This window comes from Lates calcarifer, linkage group LG13, assembly GCF_001640805.2.
Source record: "Lates calcarifer isolate ASB-BC8 linkage group LG13, TLL_Latcal_v3, whole genome shotgun sequence".
In the NCBI taxonomy this organism is placed as follows: Eukaryota; Metazoa; Chordata; class Actinopteri; family Centropomidae; genus Lates; species Lates calcarifer.
The window spans coordinates 26,434,252-26,460,172 of record NC_066845.1 but is presented as its reverse complement, the minus strand read 5'-3'; the positions used below and the strand labels follow the sequence as shown (position 1 = coordinate 26,460,172).

Here is a 25,921-nt window from a genome sequence, read left to right as displayed (position 1 = left end):
AAATTAATCTACTAGAACCACTCATTCATAAAGCACATGACAAATTAAACAAGTATATAGGTAAAATCAATCCTTAAAAATAAAAAATAAAATAAAAGCTCAGAACAAATGAGTAAAATAGAAATAAAATCAAACTCAACAAATACTTATGCAATAATGAACACAACTGAATCAGTCTTCCCCAGACTGACTGTTATTATACTTATTATTGTTCCCCACATTTATTTTTTAAACTGAGAATAATAAACATTCATTTTTGGAGTAGAGAAAAAACATGATAAAATAAGTCTCATAAAATATTGCAGGCCCTTTGTTGTGTGGCATTTGCCACATGTTGTTGTATCCAGTCATCAACTTCTTTGTTGTGTTTTCTCTGTAGTTCCTTGACTTCCTCATTCAGATTTTCTGCGTCTTCTATAGAAAGTCTCTGTTGAAGCTCACTCATTTCTTGTTCTTGTTCTTTCCTCAGTATGTCGAAGTCTCGCTGATACGCTTTGTTCATAAGCAGATGTTTCAACATGAAGTCCTTGTCTTCTTGTTGCTTCTGCTTCATCTCCTCCATTTCCTTGTCATGCTTTTTCATCAGAGCTGCAAATTCAGTTGTATATTTTTGTCTGAAGTCACTGAACTCTTCAGCTTGTTTTCTGGCCTCCTCTTCATTTTTCTTCTTCATGTCTTCCACTTTCTTCTCAAAGTTTTGTTGTAATTCTTGCCATTCTTTTTCCTCCTGTTCTTTTCTGATTTGATCCTCTTCTTCTGCGCTCATACTCTTTTTTTTCCTGCTCATATTCTTCTCTGAGCTTTTTCAGTTGTTTTTGCTCGTCTTCTTGTCTTTGTTGTTCTTCTTGAAGTTGTTTATCCCACCATTCTTTTCGTTCTTTCTCCCAAGCTTCTCGTTCACTTTGTATTCGTTCTCTGTTCTGCATCAGCACTCTGTAGGCAGTTTGGCGGAAAGATTGAGATTTCATTTCCTTCTCCAAATCTAATTTTCTTTGTTCCCACTGCTGTCGCTGAATTTCCTCTTGCCTTTTCTTCTCCCTTTGCTGCTCTGCTCTCTCTTCATCCTCCCTTTTCTTCCTCATTTGCTCTTTGAGGATTCGTTCCTCCTTCTCTTTAAGCGTTCTGTCTCTCTCTGCTCTTTCTTTTTCAAGTTTTTGCTTAGTCTCTTGCATTTTTTCTTTATGTTGTCTTTTAAGGTCCCTCTTGTGTCTCTGTATCTCCTCTTCCTTCCCCTTCAGTATCCTCTGCATTTCCTTTTGTATGGCTGCCTCAGCCTCTTGGAACATCTCTGAGGTGTAGTAGCTACCACCATTTTTCCTCACCATTGATTCCACCTTGGTCAGCAGCTGGCTGACTTGAGAGCGATTGTTCTGATCATTGTTATTGAAGACCTGGTATCGTCCTCCACATTCATTTGTCAGTTTTTTGACAAAGTCCTCACTGTCTTCTTCAATGTAACTCTCAACTGTTTGATTTTTAAGATCATCTCCTCTGGTGAATATAACCATGAGAAAGTCTGCTGACTTCTTACCAAAAAACTTCTTGATCAGATCCACAGTTTCTTTTTCCTCCTGCGTAAAGCGACCAATCTGCAGCACCAGTAAGAACACATGAGGACCAGGAGCCAACATACTGACACATTTTACAAGCTCCTGTTTGACTTGATCATTGGACAGAGTGGTGTCAAACAAGCCGGGGGTGTCGACCACAACAACTGGCCTCCCATCGATCTCTCCCTCTTCTTTCTTGCAAAGTCTGGTCACTGACTTTATGCTGAGTTTAGAATGAAAGTATTCTTTCCCCAAAATGGTGTTTCCAGTGGCACTCTTACCACTGCCAGTCTTCCCAACCAGCACCATCCTGAGACGGTCTGGGTTCTGTTCTTTAGGAACTGTTGTGTCCAGACTGGATTTACATCTTACAGCCTTATTCATCCGAGGCTTGGCAACAATTTCCTTTGTGAAGCCTCTGGATCCCACAGCTCTCATCTTTTCCACAACATCCAACAACTCAGGGACCTGCTGTTTGTCCTTGATGTTGAAGACAAAATATCTACCACCACAGCTCTGACAGAGCTCCTGGATGTCTCTGTCAGTATTTAAATAATTAATTACAATTGGAGCCTTAGGATTTGACTCCACAGTGAACAGAATCATGGTGAAGTGATTGACTTGAGAGCTGAATGTGTTCTGGATGGTCTCTAACTCTTTCTTGTCTTCATCAGTGAGGGGACCCACAGGTAGGACCAGGATGAAGGCATGGATGCCCTCAGGCTCACTGAGGGTAATGCATTTGAATGATTCCCTTATCACTGTCTCCCGAGGCTTTCCATACAAGACAGGCAGCTCTACCACGGAAACCTGACGTCCACACACCTCTCCCTGATGTTTAACACACACTGCTGAGTTGGCAGGTGGACCAAACCTTCTCTCTTCTAGAATGGCGTTGGCTGTTGAAGTCTTAATGACTCCAAATCTCCCACAGTACCAAGTTCAGAGGAGGTTTTGCACATTCAATTGCTTCCACAGGATCAGCTTCTTCAGTATAGTTCAGATGCCCTCCCCTGTTGTCACTCACTATTTTCTCCATTGTTTCCATCAGTGCTTGAAGATCAGATTCTGAAAGGTTTTTATCAAAGTTCATTTTGTGCTTCCTGTGTCCACAGTCTTGAATGATTCGATCTACTGTTGAATTCTCTCCATCGTCGTTATGTGTCAGGATGACCACTGAGTACTTACAAGCTTTGCCACCAAAAAAGCTCAAAATGAATTTCAGTGTTTGTCTGTCCTCCTCACTGAAATCTGAGGGCTTCACTAAAAGCAGGAGGACATTTAGTCCAGGTGGGCAAAGAGCCACACACTTTTTCATCTCATGTCTTACTTTTTCAACTGGCTGACTGAAAACGCCGGAGGTTCTTACGACTCTTAGTGGTTTTCTTCTCCACTCTCCCTGGGTGACTGTGCTTTGTGTGAAAGTTTTCACAGGAAAATTTCTTTTCTTTGTGATGAAGTTACTTAGTGCTGTCTTTTTCTTCTGACTCTTTCCAAACAACACAATCCTGAGTTCATAGGCTGTAAAACAATGAAAGCAATAATGAGCACATTGTCAGGATCCCCTTAACAGTGCCAGTTACAAATGCATTCTGTTTTAAGAATCTTATTTTGTGTTGGGCTAAATTGTAGTGAACTCACCGGGTGCTGCTTTTGCTGATGCTGCCATAACTGTAACTGATCAGAATTTCGTGGGATGTTGATGTCTGTTGAGTTAAAAAAAATAAAGCTAAATATTACATAGAAATTCCTGTTTATGATTGTACTACATAGTTTTTAGTTATGTTTACAGTTTTCTTTCCTGGTATTTCTTGCAGTTTACCAAATATTTTAAGCATCTGTTGACAGTTCACTTTCTAATTGAACAGTAGTCATCTGAGTTACTGTAGTGACTTGATTTGTCCCTCACTCTTGTTTTTCTCGCATAATTATTTTCTTTAACAGTTCAAGTTTTTCAGGCTTCAGTCTTTCTGAGTTCATCATCTGTGACAGGTGCAATTCTTGGTTGTTTGACAGATTTTCTTCCTGGTTTATTTTTGCAAGTGAGGTCAGATGACACCAAAAGCTCATCATTCACTTGTCATTAACTTCTTACTTGTGTGGCAGCAAAACACATTGGACCAACCTTCGGTAACTCCTACAGGTTAAACTGGACAAACTGAACACTTTTAAGGCTGATTAAGTCACATAATTAGACCACAAACAACCCATGATGGTAGGGAAAACCCTGATATAAATGTATTAATAGTAGGCAAAGCTGGCCAACAATCCTGTGATATTAGAATAGCAGCATGGGAAATTATCTCTCTGAATGCATGTTTTGCAGCCACTCAGCTGCGTTGATTGGTAATTCTATTCATTAATTTATTCAACTGTCTTACGCCCAGACAGGTTTGCACACAGCACTAATTAGATTACATACAGAGGCAAAAAAGATAGGTATTTGAATGGATTGTTGTTTTCATGTCTCGGCAAGAGGTCCCATGTAAGAAGTTTACTAAAACTCCTTTTAGTTTAAAGTTAAACCTAATAAGTAATAAGAGATTTAGCCTTATGGTCATTGTAGAGGCTGTAGTTTGTGTCGCTGTTAAACTGCATTGGTATAAATGGACTAATAAACAGACTAAATACATATAATAAACTAGCATCCTATTGTATATTTTACACCTCATAATGTCAAAGAAAGATTTAAGTGTTTTGGTAGACAAAAATAACCAAGGAAAACAATAATTTCAGTATTACAATATATAACATTTTGTAGTTGTAACCTTTTTAATTCACAAAGTTAAACCTTAAATTGAATGTATTTACTTATAAAAATACAAAATGTATATTGATAAATGCAATAAATATAATGCCTTATACATAATATATTTCAGTAGGATAGGGAATACTCTTTTTGTATGCAATAAAGGTTTGAATAATTTTAAGTCAGTATTCTACTGTTGGATTGGATTTGGATTTCATTTAGAATTTAGACCAAAATTTCACATATCAAAATAAAATCGTAGACTGATGGGTCTAATATAATATTATATATAATATTAGTTTGAACGTAGTATATATGCCATGAATTTATAGTTTAGCATACTGACTCTTATAATAATATAATCAGATAGATAAGACATTCTGGTCCGTCTGAACACCAGGTCTGAACAATTGATATGCATTTGAAGATTATCCATAACCAGTTTATACATTCTTAATACTAACAAACACACATAAAAAACATACATTCTACTCAAGTTTTTTATTTATTACATTTTCTTTCTGTTAAGTGTACTCACCAGGAGAAACTGACTGTGATGTTCTTCTTCAGAGATCTTTAATCCAGGTGAAGATCCAAACTGAAATCAGCTCACCTGAGACTACCTTTTTGTCAGTTGGTGGGCAGGGCTCAGTTTAATTGTTGTAAATGCCGGCAGTGGACGGTCATGGTTGACTGAGTTACTGACTTGACTTTCTGATGATGAGATAAATGTAGTTGTATAGTCTTACCTACATCAGGCTGCTCCTTTGCAGAAAGTTAATAATCTTTTCAAGTTCAGGGACACTGTGTTGGGTTATGGTCTAAAGGATAGATTCACACTTTTGTCAAGTCTATCTTAAAACTACACTCTCACACCCAGATGTACATAGAAACAGGTGAATGATTACAGCAAGCAACACTGTTTAAATGCACCTCAGTGGACACTAATCAGCTGTAATTTACTACTGTACCATAGTGAGTTGATTGCTCTCTCACTCTCACTCCATTTCTCTAACAGTTGATATTTCTCAGTTTTTTTTTTCTCTCTTTTTGAGCTCATCATCTGGGACAGACATAATTGGCTGTTTGACAGATTTTCTCCCGGGTTAACGTCTACAGTAAAGAGATCAGGTGATGCCAAGAACTCATCATTCAAACATCATTAATGTATTTCTTCTGCGGCAACATAACATGTTACAGCACCCTTCAGAAACTCCTGCAGGTTATACTGGACTAACAAGACTGATTATTAATGCTATGCTGAGTATGAGCATCTGGTATTGACTATTTTTACTTTTCTAAATAATTCTTAAGGGAATCAAATTATATACTATATATATATATATATGATTCCCTTAAGAATAAATATATTTTCCCACCCACATGCATCTCTTGTCATTATTGATGCCTGATGATAAACTACACATTATCATGCCAGAGGGTGCTGGCACCTAAAAGTCAACCTTCATTAAACATGAAAAAATGATGATGATTTTGGGGTGGAGACGCAGACTCCAAACAACACAGCATGTTTATTTGCATACAAGAATGAGAAAATACACTTCTAGATTAAACAACAGAGATAAAAATCTGAATGGCATTGAAATAGCATTGAATAGCATTGAAATAGCAAAAAATGTTGAATCATGTGCATGCATTTTACACAGTTACACAGTTGCAAAGGTGACATTTATATATCAGTAGTATATTTAATATTTGAATATAATGAACTTAGGTATGGTTTTAGCTTGATAGAGGCACAGTCTCAGAGCTTTTTGGCCACACCAGGTTGGGTACACCTGGATAATAATGATATCTGTTGATAGAAGAGCCTGGATTTTGAAACACAAACATTCATTTAAGCAATTAGGGGAACAAATGAAGGTCATCCTCTGTCTTCGTTATTGCTCTTGCCATTGAACCACTTGTCGAAGCTGTAACAATATACTGATATCATAAAATGAAACAAAGTTTCATGAATTTGAGAACAAAAGATCATAAAATTCAGTTATATACAGGTGATATCTCACTGTCTCCAATTCTGAATTATCATGACTAGATATTCTTGAAGTTATCCAATAGTTGCTTTTCTGGCTGTAAAAATAACTTTGGTACATCAGAAGTCATGCTTCTCACTCCAATTTTAAGGCATGTTAAGTATCATAAATGTATAACTAAGTTTGACCAACTTTAAGTGAAAAGGCTGTGAACAAGTCTGTGTCAAGAACACCATTATCTAATCCTGTAATCATCTTAAACTCTCCCTCTCTCTTTCTCTCTTTGTCTGGCTGACCTCATTTCAGTTTTCATGCTTGGCCTCTGATCATATCTATGATAGGAAGTCTTGCCATGCTAACCGAATTCTGATGCTGCCATAATGTTACTTTGGCGTCACCTTGTGGGAGAGAGATTCAAATGGAGAAGCTGTTGGTTGGTGTCTGTTAGTTTTAGAGAACAAGGCAAAATTAAAATAATAAAATGCAGAGACAAATAACTAAACACCGTGTTCAGAAACATTGTCCTGGGGAATTAATCTTAATGACTTTGTTGATTCCCTAACATCACCAACAACATTGACAACAACGTTGACATTCATTGTTATCTGTTGGGATATTGGATGTATAATAACCAGCACTCAAAGATTAAAATAACTTTAATTTAGCATGTTTAATGTAATGCATCTCAATACAAAAACTGTAAAGTACATTAAAAATCATATACCCAAATGATATACTGGTCCATGATGTACTGGTCCATCTGGCCCATTTTATCACCAGAACAGCGGATATTCAATAAACTGTCATCTGTCATTACTAGATTTAAAAGTGGTATTTAGTAGTAGTATTAAACATCTATATATTTTTAGACATTTGTTGCATTTATTTTGTGTCTGTCTATTCACCAGGTGAAATTCTTTGCCTTATTTTTCATCAAAGTGCCAGTTTAATAGTGACATTAACTTACCCAAGTCAGTCTTTTTATTAGCAGTTGAAGGGGCAGGGCTCAACATAAGTATGGCAACAAAGAAAGAGTCCATTATTGACAGGACGCGGCACAACAAGCAGAAAATAGAATAAGCATAGCTGCCAGTAAACATGATTGATAATTCACAGAAGTGATAAATGATTTATGGTAGTCAGGGTTGGGAAAGTTGTAACAGGTGGCTCTGCAGCTTATAGAAAATCATGCAAACTTACAATAAAAGTATTTATGCAATTTTAAAACATCAGTCAAATAAGAATTTTGGATTTGGCATGTTTCTGTTTGAGAGATAGGAACAGAGGTATTTGCACAAATCTGAAGACCTCCCATTGTCAAGGACAAGTACAATAGATGCGTGTGATCACAATTGCTTTCCTAGAAAGGTTAGTTAAGAGGACCGAAAGCACAGCAGGAAGCAGTTACATATTGTGGTAAATAAGTATGTAGTTTGAGGTTTGGAATTTTATTAAATCTCAATCCAGTATCAGATCCATTTATGAAATCCATGTCCTTTTGTATCCCATATCGAAGCTTGTGACTTTTAGCTTTCAACATTTGCAAGTAACAGAAATTAATAATATCTACAAGGCAAAGACAGAAATACTACAGTTTTTAGTGGTAGCTGCTAAATTATTCAACGTTATTTAAACTAGCCTAATCCACAGCCTGAAAATGAGATGACAGTGGTTTGATATTGATGTTCTAACACATATGTAACAGCTGTAACATACTAAATGTTAACATTTAACATTAATTAGCTACTGTTAATATACTCCACCACAGTACATTTTCATAGTAAACATGTTGGATATATGAGAAATGGACTGGTGTAAAGACTTGAGTGATTGAGCCAATTTGTTATGGCCAGTCATTTGGGTCAGAGTATTTCTGAAAGTGTGAATGTGGTGTAACAAGTTTGATCCACAGTTGCAACATACAGAGAGTAAAGGATCTTCTTGTACAACTAATAATAACTAATAGTAGTAATAATGCTTATTTTGATTTTTGCAAGAAAGTGAAACTAAACCTATTTTAATGTCATGTTCCTTAACAATGAAATATCTGGAAGAGTTCATAACTGCTGATTATGGTAAATATTGCTTAGTCATAATCTGTTTTAACATCTTCTGTTGGATGAAATTCAATCATCAGTCATCATCAGGAGCAGCTGGTTCTTTCTTCACGTTGTATTTGAATTGAACAACAACAAAAAAATCTCTATACAGACTAGTATAGTGCAGTTTGCTTTATATACTTACACAAGGGAAGTTCATTTGCATTTGCAAGAAAATGTTTTGAGATTGATCGGGTGCTTACAGGGATTTAAATGTTCATAGAGACTTACACAGTTGCCTTTTCAGTAGGACCGAAACAGCTCTATGTCATTATTTCTACTCTAGCTATTTATTTATTATTTATTTAACAAAATTATTAGCAAAGAAATATAATATACTTGATAAAAGCCTGTATGTACACATAACCAGTATGCCAAAACTATACACTCTGGCACAATTTGTGTCAATACAAAACCAAAAACTACCAAAGTCTTGCAGTTAAAACCTTGCTGCTGTTGTGAGAAACCATCTCATAAAATGCAACAAGCCTTGTCTTCTGTGGATTTCTTCACATGATCCTGTATCCAGTCATTTATCTCTTCTTCATGTACTTTGTTCAGTTCATCAATGTCTTTGTTTTGTGTGAAAGGTTTGTGCATAAGGTCATACATTTCTTCTTCTTGTTTTTTCTTCAGTCTATTAAAGTCTCTCTGATATGCGTTGTTCATGCACAGGCGTTTAATCATAAAGTCTTTGTTTTGTTGTTGCTTTTGCTTCATCTCCTCCATTTCCTTTTCATGCTTTTCCACCAGAGCAGCAAAGTCCGTGGTATATTTTTGTCTGAACTCATTGAACTCTTCAGCTTGTTTTCTGGCCTCCTCTTCATTGTTCTTCTTCATATCCTCCACTTTATTCTGAAAGTTTTCTTGTAATTCTTTCCATTCTTTTTCCTCCTGTTCTTTTCTGAGTCGATCTTCTTCTTGTCTTCTGTGTTCGTATTCTCTTCTTTCCTGCTCATATTCTTCTTGGAGCTTTTTCAGTCGTGCTTGCTCCTCCTCTTTTCTCTGTTGATCTTCTTGACGTCGTTTATCCCACCATTCTTTTTGTTCATTCTCCCAAGCTTCTCGTTCTTTTGTATTTCTTCTCTGTTGTGTATCAGCTTTTGGCCAGCAGTTGGTTTTTTTTCTGGTTGAAACTTGATTTCCTTCTCCAAATCCAATTTTTTTGTTCCCACTGCTGTCGCTGACTTTCCTCCTGCCTTTCTCTTTCTCCCTTTGCTCCTTTGCTCTTTTTTCATCCTCCCTTTTCTTCCTCATCTGCTCTTTGCAGATTTGTTCCTCCTTTCTTTAAGTGCTTTGACTCTCTCTGCTCTTTCTTGTTCAATTTTTTCTCCTTCTCTCGCAGTTTTTCTTTATGTTGTCTTTTAAGGTCCTGCTCCTGTCTCTGTATCTCCTCTTCCTTCTCCTCAGTATCCTCTGCATTTCCTTTTGTATGGCTGCCTCAGCCTCTTGGAACATCTCTGAGGTGTAGTAGCTGCTGCCATTTTTTCCTCACCATTGACTCCACCTTGGTCAGCAGCTGGCTGACTTGAGAGCGATTTTTCTGATCATTGTTATTGAAGACCTGGTATCGTCCTCCACATTCATTTATCAGCTTTTTGACAAAGTCCTCACTGTCTTCTTTCAATGTAACTCTCAACTGTTTGATTTTTAAGATCATCTCCTCTTGGTGAATATAACCATGAGAAGTCTGCTGACTTCTTGCCAAAAAACCTCTTTATCAGATCCACAGTTTCTTTCTCCTGCTGTGTAAAGCGACCAATCTGCAGCACCAGTAAGAACACATGAGGACCAGGAGCCAACATGCTGACACATTTTACAAGCTCCTGTTTGACTTGATCATTGGACAGAGTTGTGTCAAACAAACCGGGGGTGTCGACCACAACAACAGGCCTCCCGTCAATCTCTCCCTCTTTTTTCTTGCAAAGTCTGGTTACTGACTTTATGCTGACTTTAGAATGAAAGCATTCCCTCCCCAAAATGGTGTTTCCAGTGGCACTCTTACCACTGCCAGTCTTCCCAACCAGCACCATCCTGAAAGGGTCTGGGCTCTGCTCTTTAAGAACTGCTTTTTCCTGACTCGGTTCACATCTTACAGCCTTATTCATCCGAGGCTTGGCAACCATTTCCTTTGTGAAACCTCTGCATCCCACAGCTCTCATTTTTCCACAACATCCAACAACTCAGGGACCTGCTGCTTGTCCTTGATGTTGAAGACAAAATATCTACCACCACAGCTCTGACAGAGCTCTTGGATGTCTCTGTCTCTTTTTAGAAAATTAACAACAGCTGGAGCTGTAGGATCTGACTCCACAGTGAACAGAATCATGGTGAAGTCATTGATTCGAGAGGTGAAGATTTTCTGGATGGTCTCTAATTCTTTCTTGTCTTCATCAGTGAGGGATCCACAGGTAGGACCAGGATGAAGGCATGGACACCCTCAGGATCACAGAGGTTGAGACACCCAAATGATTCCCTCATCACTGCCTCCTGACATTTTCCACACAAGGCAGGAAGCTCCAGTACAGAAACCTGACGTCCACACACATCTCCCTGATTTTTCACACACACTGCTGAGTTGCCTGATGGACCCTTTCTTTCTCCCAGAATGGCAGTGGCTGCTGAAGACTTACCAACTCCAAATCTTCCACACAACACTATGTTCAGAGAGGGTTTTGGTTTTGCACATTCACGTGCTTCCACAGGATCAGCCCCTTCAGTATAGTTGAGATGTCCTCCCCTGTTGTCACTCACTATCTTCTCCATCTTGTTCATCAGTGCTTCAAGATCATGTGTGAGAAAGTCTTTTTTATCAAAGTTAAATCTGTGCTGCCTTTGTTCACAGTCTCGGATGATTTGATTCACTGCTGAATTCTTTCCCTCGTTGTTGTGTGTTATGATGACCATTGAATATTTAAAAGCATCTTGACCAAACAAACTCAGGATGAACTTAAGTGTAAGTCTGTTCTCTTCAGTGAAATCAGAAGGTTTCACCAACAGCAGCAGAACATTTGGTCCAGGAGGACAACGAGCCACACATGTCTTTATCTCATGTCTCACTCTATCCACAGACAGACTGAAGACATCTGGGGTTTTCACTACTGTTAGAGGCATTCTCCTCCACTCTCCATGGGCAATAGACTTCATGGACATTTTTTTTAGAGTAGAGGTATCTAATTTCCCTATGATGAAGTTAGTTAGAGTTGTCTTCTCATTTTGACTTTTTCCAAACATCACAATCCTGAGTTCAGATGCTGTAGAAAAACACAAGCACCATCAAGAAAGATATTGATATAAGATATAAGCTATAAAATCATCATTGCAGATGGATGACTCCCCAAAAGTAAAGGCAAAACCCCCAGACCCAAATCGAGCCCTTTGTAGTGTTTACTGCTGGGCTGCTTTTCATTTGAATGCTTGCCTACCAAACTTACCTCGTGGTCCTGCCATTTTTTCACTTTGGTGGAAACTTCTCCGAATATAGCCTTAGACTGTTGGGTTGGAGGAAAAACAACGCACAGTGTTAACACAAAAACACAGAAAGGTGCTTAGAGAGTTAGCATATTTTTTTCCAATGCCATTTATTCTGGATAACCCAAACATTGCTGCAGACAATTTCCAGCATTAACAGCTGCATGAAGTCTGACCTTTGAGACCCACTCTGTAATTGGATAAGTACCCACTATATTTAGTTGAGTATTTTGATTTGAGAATCCTTTGTAAGTGTGAGTATTCCTTAGTATTTTCTTTTCTTCAGTTCAATTTCCTATAAACTTTCAAAGGACCACATTTCTCTGGACGATCAGCTAAGAGTATAGTACTCACAACTTTTACCGAACACACCGCAACTTTGGCATAAATATAGATAACTGTCAAGCTGATCGGCCATTTACAGACTGAAAAAGGTGCCTTATTTAAACACATCTCCAAAGTTCAGACACTGGAAGACAGAATTTGTTTTCTAATCCCTTCTAGGTTACAAAGCTGTTATTGAATGATAAAACCCCAGAAGCCAGAATAACATTTTGGATCCATTCCAGCCATATAAATATTGCTTTGTTTCTACTAAGCTTAGATTTATTCCATATTATTGTAATGCTCACAAATGGGTTAAACAGATAAAATCAAGACGTTTTCTCCAAGAACAATTAAGTTCATGAAATCACCTGATATTGATAATGACACATTAGTTCCCAAAAATGAGCAAATATACCTCTCTCTATATCTATATATTATTACAAAGCAAACAATCTGATTAAACTTAGATTTAATATGACAGAAATAACATTTGATGAAAGTAATTTACTAATATGAAAATATTTGTTGCCTGGCTGGACCAGAGGAGGGTATGACATTGTATCAGGGCCATTGTAAGTAATATCATGAGGATAAAGTCAGAAATTCAGAGATTAAAATTGTAAATTCACAAAAAAAAAAAAAAAAACTTGTGGGATTTTTTGTTAAGTAACCACATCACTTCACTTTGAAAGGCTGGGACAACATCATCAGATTTTTGACTTAAATTTTTTTTTATCTGTTTTGCGTTTAGCAGGTAGTGTGCAGTCAGTGTCTGTGTGAACTTATAAAGTGGGAGTGGCTGTCCATGTTTTTTGCATGTATGGGCATGTCTAGGCTGTTTTTGATTGAGATCTTTCTTGCTGTTGACCTTGTTGCACCTGCTTCCTGGAACAGTAAATGTGATGCTACCACTCAACTATGTTGCTGGGTGAATGTAACTATAGTTTTACTGTTTGTGCCTGACTCACTAGGTACGAATTATCATTTAATAGACTGTTTTTATCATGACTTAGCAAGAGATACTAGGTAAGAAGTGTATAGAGATATATTTATTTTATCTGTCATATTATTATACAGTTGCTCAAAGTAATACAGTAAAACTAAATATACTATATGTAAACATATCTGGACTATAACCTTTCACACAAACTTTAACAGAAACTGTCATTCAAGGACTTTATAATACAAATATCTGGATTTAATTCCCAGATGTCAGGCCAACACATCAAAATAAAATGAAATCTTTTGTACACTGCCAGCTAACATTTGTTCTGTGTCACCTTTACACACTTTTACATTATGATTTTTTTTTAATTGTAGTTTTGGTTCAGTTTTGTCTTAACATATAATGTGTAGTCCACTTACTTTTAACAGCTACAAACTGTGATTCTAGTCCATCTCTTGTCCACCAGGCACGTCTGAACATCACAAATGAGGATTATCAATTAACAATTATTAAAAGTTCAATAATAAATACATTAATCCTGTGTATTTTTATACACTTGTTTAATGCCCTTTGTACTCACCAGGTCAAATTCCCATGGTGTCACTCCTCCTTAAAGCTCATGTGTGAAAGTACATGCTTGCTTGGAAATCAGTTCACCTGTGACAGCCTTTCTGTCAGATTAAGGAGGCAGGGCTCGCTACCAGTTTGACAACAATGAACCTGTCTGAGTTGACTGACAGACTCATAACTTAAGAATCTTTAGGCTGAGATTGTAGAAGTTACTCTTATAGAAAGCAGGCTACACCAGTCTGTTACCTGGCAGAGAGTCAATATACTGGGGCAGTTATGGTAAGTGTGAACAATAAAACAGAACAAGGTGTTGTGGTTTTGATATTCAAAAGGAACTCTGACCCACTTACAATTAATACACAATAATAGTAATACATTTTATTTAGAAGAGCCTTTCTGGCCACTCAAGGACAATGTACAATTAAAGCTGCGAGCAGCGTTGAACGGGCCCTCGCACCCGGCGCCCGTCGGGGGAGCGGCGACCGCGGGACCCCGGCAACCGCGGGGTCAACGCAGGTCGCAGGGCACACGCTGGCGTAACAGTTCACACTTCCGAGATGTAAAAATTTAAAATAAAAGCTTTTACGCTAATTATTTTCTGTGATAATATTTTTCAGAGCTCATCATCTGTGACAGCTCTTGGCTCTCTTGACTGTAACCTCCCTGTGGCAGCTTCTCACAGACTCAATCAACTCCTCTTCCCCTCCCCCCTCAAACACAAACACAAACACACACACACACACACACACACACACACACACAGATACCCCCTCCCAAAAGGAGATAAAACTCAGTTTTAACTTGAGTTTAAAAGCTTTGAGCTTTGAGCAAAAGCATTTTTTTAAGTTCTGTTATTGGGTGCATATATAAATCATTTATGCTTAAACAAGGCTTATAATGAAGTTATTTGAACAGTGAATATCTCATCTGCCTAAAGTCAGGGCGAAGCCACTAACCAGCTGTAGGGATGGGTATCATTAGGATTTTATCTTTATCCATACAGACCCCTATCAGTCCAGCTCAGACTGTTACTGGTTTAAGAGAGTGAAGTTTATAGCAATTTGCAAAATTTGGAGATTAGTGACAAACTAACCAGTTAGACTATATACAGACAAGCTTTCATTTTAGCTGTTAGTAACAGTTTGCCATGAGCTTAACCAGCGTGCTGTGCTTCCTGTTAAACATGTTATGAGACTGTGGACAAGGCTGAAAATATTACTTTACTAACTACTTGCCGAACAGGCGCTTTGACAAAGAAAAGGTAAAGGCCAGCAGCTTTTACTTTTCAATGCACTTGTCGTCAACTTGAGTGGCTTATATTCAGCTGGTTCACCTCGACGCCCGTGGACCTAGTGCACTTTTCCTGTCGCCGTACACTGAGTAACACGAAAAAATCAGCTGACCCCGTGTGAAATTTCCTAACTGATCAAAACCAAACTGTAAAGACAGCATCAATCCACGCTCAGCTTTGGTCAAGGGGAGACATATGGGAGAAGATGAGTAGAGAGATGGAAAGAAACAGAAAGGGTGATGGAGAAAGATTACATGAATTCAAAATAACCTACAATTCCTTAAAATTAATTTGAAGCCAGTTTAATTTTTTGAGCCAGCTTTGACATCTGCAGATATGAGTTTCTGAAGAGGGGCCTGCTGAGGTTAGATGTGCTGAATAATATCCATTTTCATATCAGAAAAAACACTGCATTAAACATTGTCTTAGCTCACTGAGCTGAGGTCAACAGGTAATATAACCAACCTGTGAGGTGGCTCACCCCCGTAAGATAAACACATAAATGATCCCTGATAGAACCGATAATTAAAGGCACATCAGTGACAGGGAATGCTATTAAAACTAAACTATAAACTGGTGACATTAACTGCAAAAGAAGATTTTTATTGATACATTTCAGGTAGAATTTAGTTTTCAATAAGGAAAATGCTGTAAGAAACCTGAATTTGTTGCAACAAATTTAAAATAAAAGCTTTTATGCTAATTATTTTCTGTGATAATATTTTTCAGAACTCATCATCTGTGACAGCTCATGGCTCTCTTGACTGTAACCTCCCTGTGGCAGCTTCTCACAGACTCAATCAACTCCTCTTCCCCTCCCCCCTCAAACACACACACACAGACACACACACACAGAGACCCCCTTCCAAAAACCCATCAAAGAGTAATACAATGGCTCCATCTGTAGGATAAAGTAGAGAGTCGCAACAGGAAGTTACCCCAAAATCTGAGGTTTCAAACAGGAAGTTGGGTTTCCGAACTTTGACGGGCCAGAACCGGCACACGCTTCGACCCAAACTCACAATTTTCGGAGCCAGTCTTCCAAAAATTGTCAAGGAGGGGCTGACAACATTTGAAGTCAATCTGGTCACCCGTCTAGAAACTGGACATCACACTATAAAATATGTCATTTCCTGCTATAAATAGGTGGCGCTACAACAATTGTATGAATATTGACATATGGATGTGTGCAGATAGGTACCATTAACAATCCTGTAAAGTTTGATGCAGTTTGGACAAAGTATGGCCGAAATATAGCAAAAATAAAGCAACTTCCTGTTTCGTGGCGAGTAATCGAACTTTGAGGGGCCATAACTTCCACGCCCTTCAACAAAAACTCAAAATCTGCCGCAATTTAACATCGTCTATGTCTTAAGAACATACTATTAAGTTTTGAAGTCAATGGGATAATGCGTCTAGGACTAGTTCGCGTTCAAGCGACCCCTGGAAATGGCCAAAAACACACAATTTTTTCACCTTCCGGTCAAAATAAAAATACTTTCTGTTGGGTTTAGAATATGGCTCCAAGAGACTTTTTGGTGCGTCATGGGATGTTACATATGTGTGCAGATTTTCAGATTTTTAGGCGCAACGGGCTTGAGGGGCTGTTCCGTTTAAAAATGTAGGTGGCGCTACCGAGGGCATTTTACCACACCCATGCTCAAGACCCCTAAATTATTAAATTTTTCGCCGTGCCTGACGCGTCTGCAAATTTTGGTAAGTTTTCACGCATGTTAAGGCCCTCAAAAAGCCGATCTAAGAGGCGGAAAAAGAAGAAAAAAAAAATAATAATAATAATAATAATTAAAGCTGCGAGCAGCGTTGAACGGGCCCTCGCACCCGGCGCCCGTCGGGGGAGCGGCGACCGCGGGACCCCGGCAACCGCGGGGTCAACGCAGGTCGCAGGGCACACGCTGGCGTAACAGTTCACACTTCCGAGATGTAAAAATTTTAAATAAAAGCTTTTACGCTAATTATTTTCTGTGATAATATTTTTCAGAGCTCATCATCTGTGACAGCTCTTGGCTCTCTTGACTGTAACCTCCCTGTGGCAGCTTCTCACAGACTCAATCAACTCCTCTTCCCCTCCCCCCTCAAACACAAACACAAACACACACACACACACACACACACACACACACACACAGATACCCCCTCCCAAAAGGAGATAAAACTCAGTTTTAACTTGAGTTTAAAAGCTTTGAGCTTTGAGCAAAAGCATTTTTTTAAGTTCTGTTATTGGGTGCATATATAAATCATTTATGCTTAAACAAGGCTTATAATGAAGTTATTTGAACAGTGAATATCTCATCTGCCTAAAGTCAGGGCGAAGCCACTAACCAGCTGTAGGGATGGGTATCATTAGGATTTTATCTTTATCCATACAGACCCCTATCAGTCCAGCTCAGACTGTTACTGGTTTAAGAGAGTGAAGTTTATAGCAATTTGCAAAATTTGGAGATTAGTGACAAACTAACCAGTTAGACTACATACAGACAAGCTTTCATTTTAGCTGTTAGTAACAGTTTGCCATGAGCTTAACCAGCGTGCTGTGCTTCCTGTTAAACATGTTATGAGACTGTGGACAAGGCTGAAAATATTACTTTACTAACTACTTGCCGAACAGGCGCTTTGACAAAGAAAAGGTAAAGGCCAGCAGCTTTTACTTTTCAATGCACTTGTCGTCAACTTGAGTGGCTTATATTCAGCTGGTTCACCTCGACGCCCGTGGACCTAGTGCACTTTTCCTGTCGCCGTACACTGAGTAACACGAAAAAATCAGCTGACCCCGTGTGAAATTTCCTAACTGATCAAAACCAAACTGTAAAGACAGCATCAATCCACGCTCAGCTTTGGTCAAGGGGAGACATATGGGAGAAGATGAGTAGAGAGATGGAAAGAAACAGAAAGGGTGATGGAGAAAGATTACATGAATTCAAAATAACCTACAATTCCTTAAAATTAATTTGAAGCCAGTTTAATTTTTTGAGCCAGCTTTGACATCTGCAGATATGAGTTTCTGAAGAGGGGCCTGCTGAGGTTAGATGTGCTGAATAATATCCATTTTCATATCAGAAAAAACACTGCATTAAACATTGTCTTAGCTCACTGAGCTGAGGTCAACAGGTAATATAACCAACCTGTGAGGTGGCTCACCCCCGTAAGATAAACACATAAATGATCCCTGATAGAACCGATAATTAAAGGCACATCAGTGACAGGGAATGCTATTAAAACTAAACTATAAACTGGTGACATTAACTGCAAAAGAAGATTTTTATTGATACATTTCAGGTAGAATTTAGTTTTCAATAAGGAAAATGCTGTAAGAAACCTGAATTTGTTGCAACAAATTTAAAATAAAAGCTTTTATGCTAATTATTTTCTGTGATAATATTTTTCAGAACTCATCATCTGTGACAGCTCATGGCTCTCTTGACTGTAACCTCCCTGTGGCAGCTTCTCACAGACTCAATCAACTCCTCTTCCCCTCCCCCCTCAAACACACACACACAGACACACACACACAGAGACCCCCTTCCAAAAACCCATCAAAGAGTAATACAATGGCTCCATCTGTAGGATAAAGTAGAGAGTCGCAACAGGAAGTTACCCCAAAATCTGAGGTTTCAAACAGGAAGTTGGGTTTCCGAACTTTGACGGGCCAGAACCGGCACACGCTTCGACCCAAACTCACAATTTTCGGAGCCAGTCTTCCAAAAATTGTCAAGGAGGGGCTGACAACATTTGAAGTGAATCTGGTCACCCGTCTAGAAACTGGACATCACACTATAAAATATGTCATTTCCTGCTATAAATAGGTGGCGCTACAACAATTGTATGAATATTGACATATGGATGTGTGCAGATAGGTACCATTAACAATCCTGTAAAGTTTGATGCAGTTTGGACAAAGTATGGCCGAAATATAGCAAAAATAAAGCAACTTCCTGTTTCGTGGCGAGTAATCGAACTTTGAGGGGCCATAACTTCCACGCCCTTCAACAAAAACTCAAAATCTGCCGCAATTTAACATCGTCTATGTCTTAAGAACATACTATTAAGTTTTGAAGTCAATCGGATAATGCGTCTAGGACTAGTTCGCGTTCAAGCGACCCCTGGAAATGGCCAAAAACACACAATTTTTTCACCTTCCGGTCAAAATAAAAATACTTTCTGTTGGGTTTAGAATATGGCTCCAAGAGACTTTTTGGTGCGTCATGGGATGTTACATATGTGTGCAGATTTTCAGATTTTTAGGCGCAACGGGCTTGAGGGGCTGTTCCGTTTAAAAATGTAGGTGGCGCTACCGAGGGCATTTTACCACGCCCATGCTCAAGACCCCTAAATTATTAAATTTTTCGCCGTGCCTGACGCGTCTGCAAATTTTGGTAAGTTTTCACGCATGTTAAGGCCCTCAAAAAGCCGATCTAAGAGGCGGAAAAAGAAGAAAAAAAATAATAATAATAATAATAATAATAATAATAATAATAATAAACAGACCGAAAACAAGAGGGTCCTTGCAACTCGTTGCATGGCCCCGTTGGGCCCACGCAACTCGTTGCTCGGGCCCTAATAATTAAAGCTGCGAGCAGCGTTGAACGGGCCCTCGCACCCGGCGCCCGTCGGGGGAGCGGCGACCGCGGGACCCCGGCAACCGCGGGGTCAACGCAGGTCGCAGGGCACACGCTGGCGTAACAGTTCACACTTCCGAGATGTAAAAATTTTAAATAAAAGCTTTTACGCTAATTATTTTCTGTGATAATATTTTTCAGAGCTCATCATCTGTGACAGCTCTTGGCTCTCTTGACTGTAACCTCCCTGTGGCAGCTTCTCACAGACTCAATCAACTCCTCTTCCCCTCCCCCCTCAAACACAAACACAAACACACACACACACACACACACACACACACACACAGATACCCCCTCCCAAAAGGAGATAAAACTCAGTTTTAACTTGAGTTTAAAAGCTTTGAGCTTTGAGCAAAAGCATTTTTTTAAGTTCTGTTATTGGGTGCATATATAAATCATTTATGCTTAAACAAGGCTTATAATGAAGTTATTTGAACAGTGAATATCTCATCTGCCTAAAGTCAGGGCGAAGCCACTAACCAGCTGTAGGGATGGGTATCATTAGGATTTTATCTTTATCCATACAGACCCCTATCAGTCCAGCTCAGACTGTTACTGGTTTAAGAGAGTGAAGTTTATAGCAATTTGCAAAATTTGGAGATTAGTGACAAACTAACCAGTTAGACTACATACAGACAAGCTTTCATTTTAGCTGTTAGTAACAGTTTGCCATGAGCTTAACCAGCGTGCTGTGCTTCCTGTTAAACATGTTATGAGACTGTGGACAAGGCTGAAAATATTACTTTACTAACTACTTGCCGAACAGGCGCTTTGACAAAGAAAAGGTAAAGGCCAGCAGCTTTTACTTTTCAATGCACTTGTCGTCAACTTGAGTGGCTTATATTCAGCTGGTTCACCTCGACGCCCGTGGACCTAGTGCACTTTTCCTGTCGCCGTACACTGAGTAACACGAAAAAATCAGCTGACCCCGTGTGAAATTTCCTAACTGATCAAAACCAAACTGTAAAGACAGCATCAATCCACGCTCAGCTTTGGTCAAGGGGAGACATATGGGAGAAGATGAGTAGAGAGATGGAAAGAAACAGAAAGGGTGATGGAGAAAGATTACATGAATTCAAAATAACCTACAATTCCTTAAAATTAATTTGAAGCCAGTTTAATTTTTTGAGCCAGCTTTGACATCTGCAGATATGAGTTTCTGAAGAGGGGCCTGCTGAGGTTAGATGTGCTGAATAATATCCATTTTCATATCAGAAAAAACACTGCATTAAACATTGTCTTAGCTCACTGAGCTGAGGTCAACAGGTAATATAACCAACCTGTGAGGTGGCTCACCCCCGTAAGATAAACACATAAATGATCCCTGATAGAACCGATAATTAAAGGCACATCAGTGACAGGGAATGCTATTAAAACTAAACTATAAACTGGTGACATTAACTGCAAAAGAAGATTTTTATTGATACATTTCAGGTAGAATTTAGTTTTCAATAAGGAAAATGCTGTAAGAAACCTGAATTTGTTGCAACAAATTTAAAATAAAAGCTTTTATGCTAATTATTTTCTGTGATAATATTTTTCAGAACTCATCATCTGTGACAGCTCATGGCTCTCTTGACTGTAACCTCCCTGTGGCAGCTTCTCACAGACTCAATCAACTCCTCTTCCCCTCCCCCCTCAAACACACACACACAGACACACACACACAGAGACCCCCTTCCAAAAACCCATCAAAGAGTAATACAATGGCTCCATCTGTAGGATAAAGTAGAGAGTCGCAACAGGAAGTTACCCCAAAATCTGAGGTTTCAAACAGGAAGTTGGGTTTCCGAACTTTGACGGGCCAGAACCGGCACACGCTTCGACCCAAACTCACAATTTTCGGAGCCAGTCTTCCAAAAATTGTCAAGGAGGGGCTGACAACATTTGAAGTGAATCTGGTCACCCGTCTAGAAACTGGACATCACACTATAAAATATGTCATTTCCTGCTATAAATAGGTGGCGCTACAACAATTGTATGAATATTGACATATGGATGTGTGCAGATAGGTACCATTAACAATCCTGTAAAGTTTGATGCAGTTTGGACAAAGTATGGCCGAAATATAGCAAAAATAAAGCAACTTCCTGTTTCGTGGCGAGTAATCGAACTTTGAGGGGCCATAACTTCCACGCCCTTCAACAAAAACTCAAAATCTGCCGCAATTTAACATCGTCTATGTCTTAAGAACATACTATTAAGTTTTGAAGTCAATCGGATAATGCGTCTAGGACTAGTTCGCGTTCAAGCGACCCCTGGAAATGGCCAAAAACACACAATTTTTTCACCTTCCGGTCAAAATAAAAATACTTTCTGTTGGGTTTAGAATATGGCTCCAAGAGACTTTTTGGTGCGTCATGGGATGTTACATATGTGTGCAGATTTTCAGATTTTTAGGCGCAACGGGCTTGAGGGGCTGTTCCGTTTAAAAATGTAGGTGGCGCTACCGAGGGCATTTTACCACGCCCATGCTCAAGACCCCTAAATTATTAAATTTTTCGCCGTGCCTGACGCGTCTGCAAATTTTGGTAAGTTTTCACACATGTTAAGGCCCTCAAAAAGCCGATCTAAGAGGCGGAAAAAGAAGAAAAAAAATAATAATAATAATAATTAAAGCTGCGAGCAGCGTTGAACGGGCCCTCGCACCCGGCGCCCGTCGGGGGAGCGGCGACCGCGGGACCCCGGCAACCGCGGGGTCAACGCAGGTCGCAGGGCACACGCTGGCGTAACAGTTCACACTTCCCAGATGTAAAAATTTTAAATAAAAGCTTTTGTGCTAATTATTTTCTGTGATAATATTTTTCAGAGCTCATCATCTGTGACAGCTCTTGGCTCTCCTGACTGTAACCTCTCTGTGGCAGCTTCTCACAGACTCAATCAACTCCTCTTCCCCTCCCCCCTCAAACACAAACACAAACACACACACACACACACACAAACACACAGAGAAATACCCCCTCCCAAAAGGAGATAAAACTCAGTTTTAACTTGAGTTTACAAGCTTTGAGCTTTGAGCAAAAGCATTTTTTTAAGTTCTGTTATTGGGTGCATATATAAATCATTTATGCTTAAACAAGGCTTATAATGAAGTTATTTGAACAGTGAATATCTCATCTGCCTAAAGTCAGGGCGAAGCCACTAACCAGCTGTAGGGATGGGTATCATTAGGATTTTATCTTTATCCATACAGACCCCTATCAGTCCAGCTCAGACTGTTACTGGTTTAAGAGAGTGAAGTTTATAGCAATTTGCAAAATTTTGAGATTAGTGACAAACTAACCAGTTAGACTACATACAGACAAGCTTTCATTTTAGCTGTTAGTAACGGTTTGCCATGAGCTTAATCAGCGTGCTGTGCTTCATGTTAAACATGTCATGAGACTGTGGACAACGCTGAAAATATTACTTTACTAACTACTGGCCAAACAGGTGCTTTGACAAAGAAAAGGTAAAGGCCAGCAGCTTTTACTTTTCAATGCACTTGTCGTCAACTTGAGTGGCTTATATTCAGCTGGTTAACCTCGACGCCGGTGGACCTAGTGCACTTTTCCTGTCGCCGTACACTGAGTAACACGAAAAAATCAGCTGACCCTTTGTGAAATTTCCTAACTGATCAAAACCAAACTGTAAAGACAGCATCAATCCACGCTCAGCTTTGTTCAAGGGGAGACATATGGGAGAAGATGAGTAGAGAGATAGAAAGAAACAGAAAGGGTGATGGAGAAAGATTACATCAATTCAAAATAACCTAGAATTCCTTAAAATTAATTTGAAGCCAGTTTAATTTTTTGAGCCAGCTTTGACATCTACAGATATGAGTTTCTGAAGAGGGGCCTGCTGAGGTTAGATGTGCTGAATAATATCCATTTTCATATCAGAAAAAACACTGCATTAAACATTGTCTTAGCTCACTGAGCTGAGGTCAACAGGTAATATAACCAACCTGTGAGGTGGCTCACCCCCGTAAGATAAACACATAAATGATCCCTGATAGAACCGATAATTAAAGGCACATCAGTGACAGGGAATGCTATTAAAACTAAACTATAAACTGGTGACATTAACTGCAAAAGAAGATTTTTATTGATACATTTCAGGTAGAATTTAGTTTTCAATAAGGGAAACAGTGTAAGAAACCTGAATTTGTTGCAACAAATTTAAAATAAAAGCTTTTATGCTAATTATTTTCTGTGATAATATTTTTCAGAGCTCATCATCTGTGACAGCTCATGGCTCTCTTGACTGTAACCTCTCTGTGGCAGCTTCTCACAGACTCAATCAACTCCTCTTCCCCTCCCCCCTCAAACACACACACACAGACACACACACACACAGAGACCCCCTTCCAAAAACCCATCAAAGAGTAATACAATGGCTCCATCTGTAGGATAAAGTAGAGAGTCGCAACAGGAAGTTACCCCAAAATCTGAGGTTTCAAACAGGAAGTTGGGTTTCCGAACTTTGACGGGCCAGAACCGGCACACGCTTCGACCCAAACTCACAATTTTCGGAGCCAGTCTTCCAAAAATTGTCAAGGAGGGGCTGACAACATTTGAAGTGAATCTGGTCACCCGTCTAGAAACTGGACATCACACTATAAAATATGTCATTTCCTGCTATAAATAGGTGGCGCTACAACAATTGTATGAATATTGACATATGGATGTGTGCAGATAGGTACCATTAACAATCCTGTAAAGTTTGATGCAGTTTGGACAAAGTATGGCCGAAATATAGCAAAAATAAAGCAACTTCCTGTTTCGTGGCGAGTAATCGAACTTTGAGGGGCCATAACTTCCACGCCCTTCAACAAAAACTCAAAATCTGCCGCAATTTAACATCGTCTATGTCTTAAGAACATACTATTAAGTTTTGAAGTCAATGGGATAATGCGTCTAGGACTAGTTCGCGTTCAAGCGACCCCTGGAAATGGCCAAAAACACACAATTTTTTCACCTTCCGGTCAAAATAAAAATACTTTCTGTTGGGTTTAGAATATGGCTCCAAGAGACTTTTTGGTGCGTCATGGGATGTTACATATGTGTGCAGATTTTCAGATTTTTAGGCGCAACGGGCTTGAGGGGCTGTTCCGTTTAAAAATGTAGGTGGCGCTACCGAGGGCATTTTACCACGCCCATGCTCAAGACCCCTAAATTATTAAATTTTTCGCCGTGCCTGACGCGTCTGCAAATTTTGGTAAGTTTTCACACATGTTAAGGCCCTCAAAAAGCCGATCTAAGAGGCGGAAAAAGAAGAAAAAAAATAATAATAATAATAATAATAATAATAATAATAATAATAAACAGACCGAAAACAAGAGGGTCCTTGCAACTCGTTGCATGGCCCCGTTGGGCCCACGCAACTCGTTGCTCGGGCCCTAATAATAATAATAATAATAATAATAAACAGACCGAAAACAAGAGGGTCCTTGCAACTCGTTGCATGGCCCCGTTGGGCCCACGCAACTCGTTGCTCGGGCCCTAATAATAATAATAATAAACAGACCGAAAACAAGAGGGTCCTTGCAACTCGTTGCATGGCCCCGTTGGGCCCACGCAACTCGTTGCTCGGGCCCTAATAAGCAATAAAACAACAATGGATAAAATTAATATAAAAGAAATGTAGGGTGATGAGATTGCAGTGAGTATGGTTAAAGTGAGTAGGCAATCTTAAACAGATGAGTTTTGAGTCTGGATTTGAAAACAGGAAGAGAGTCGATGTTTCGGAGGGCTGGAGGCAGAGAGCTCCAGAGCTGGTGCTGAGACGGGCAGAGGGCACAGTGAGGTGGATGGAGGAGGAAGATCTGAGGAAGTGGGATGGGGTGGTAATGTGTAGGAGGTTGTGGATGGCTTTGAAGGTAAACAGGAGGAGTTTGAATTCAATACGTTGTTTAACTGGGAGCCAGTGGAGTTGCTGAAGGATGGGAGTGATGTGATGGTATGAGCGGCAGAATTCTGGACCAGTTGAAGCTTGTGGAGGGTCTTTTGAGGGAGGCCAAAGAGGAGAGAGTTGCAGTAATCAATGTGGGAGGTGACGAGGCTGTGACCAAGGATGGAGGCAGCATGAGGGGTGAGGGAGGGGCAGAGTCGATTAATGGTGCATAGATGGAAGTATGCAGACCGTGTGATGTTGATGTGCGATTGAAATGATAATCTGCTATCAAGGATGACACCCGGACTCTTAACTTGAGGGGGAAGGGGAAACTGGGGAACTGTGAGTTGTGAGGGAAAGGCTGTCAACTTTGGATAGAGCGGATTTGGTGCCGATAAGAAGGATTTCAGTCT

General features: G+C 39.4%; 3 protein-coding genes across 4 annotated transcripts in view; 1 reads left to right on the top strand and 2 right to left on the bottom strand.

Annotated features, from left to right (window-relative positions):
• The window catches only part of prdm6 (PR domain containing 6), a 100,719-nt gene that overhangs the window by 35,319 nt on the left and 39,479 nt on the right, over positions 1 to 25,921 (top strand). The window lies entirely within an intron of this gene.
• On the bottom strand, positions 106 to 10,739 carry LOC127143155 (uncharacterized). Its single transcript, XM_051074873.1, is given in 3 exon segments — positions 106 to 752; positions 754 to 2,018; positions 10,587 to 10,739. Coding segments are annotated over 3 exon segments (1,866 nt in total). The 5' UTR covers positions 10,725 to 10,739; the 3' UTR covers positions 106 to 289.
• LOC108874929 (uncharacterized) lies at positions 6,935 to 10,588 on the bottom strand. The gene is given in 6 exon segments (XM_051074874.1): positions 6,935 to 9,468; positions 9,471 to 9,554; positions 9,557 to 9,805; positions 9,808 to 9,883; positions 9,885 to 10,022; positions 10,024 to 10,588. Coding segments are annotated over 6 exon segments (1,683 nt in total). The 5' UTR covers positions 10,558 to 10,588; the 3' UTR covers positions 6,935 to 8,866.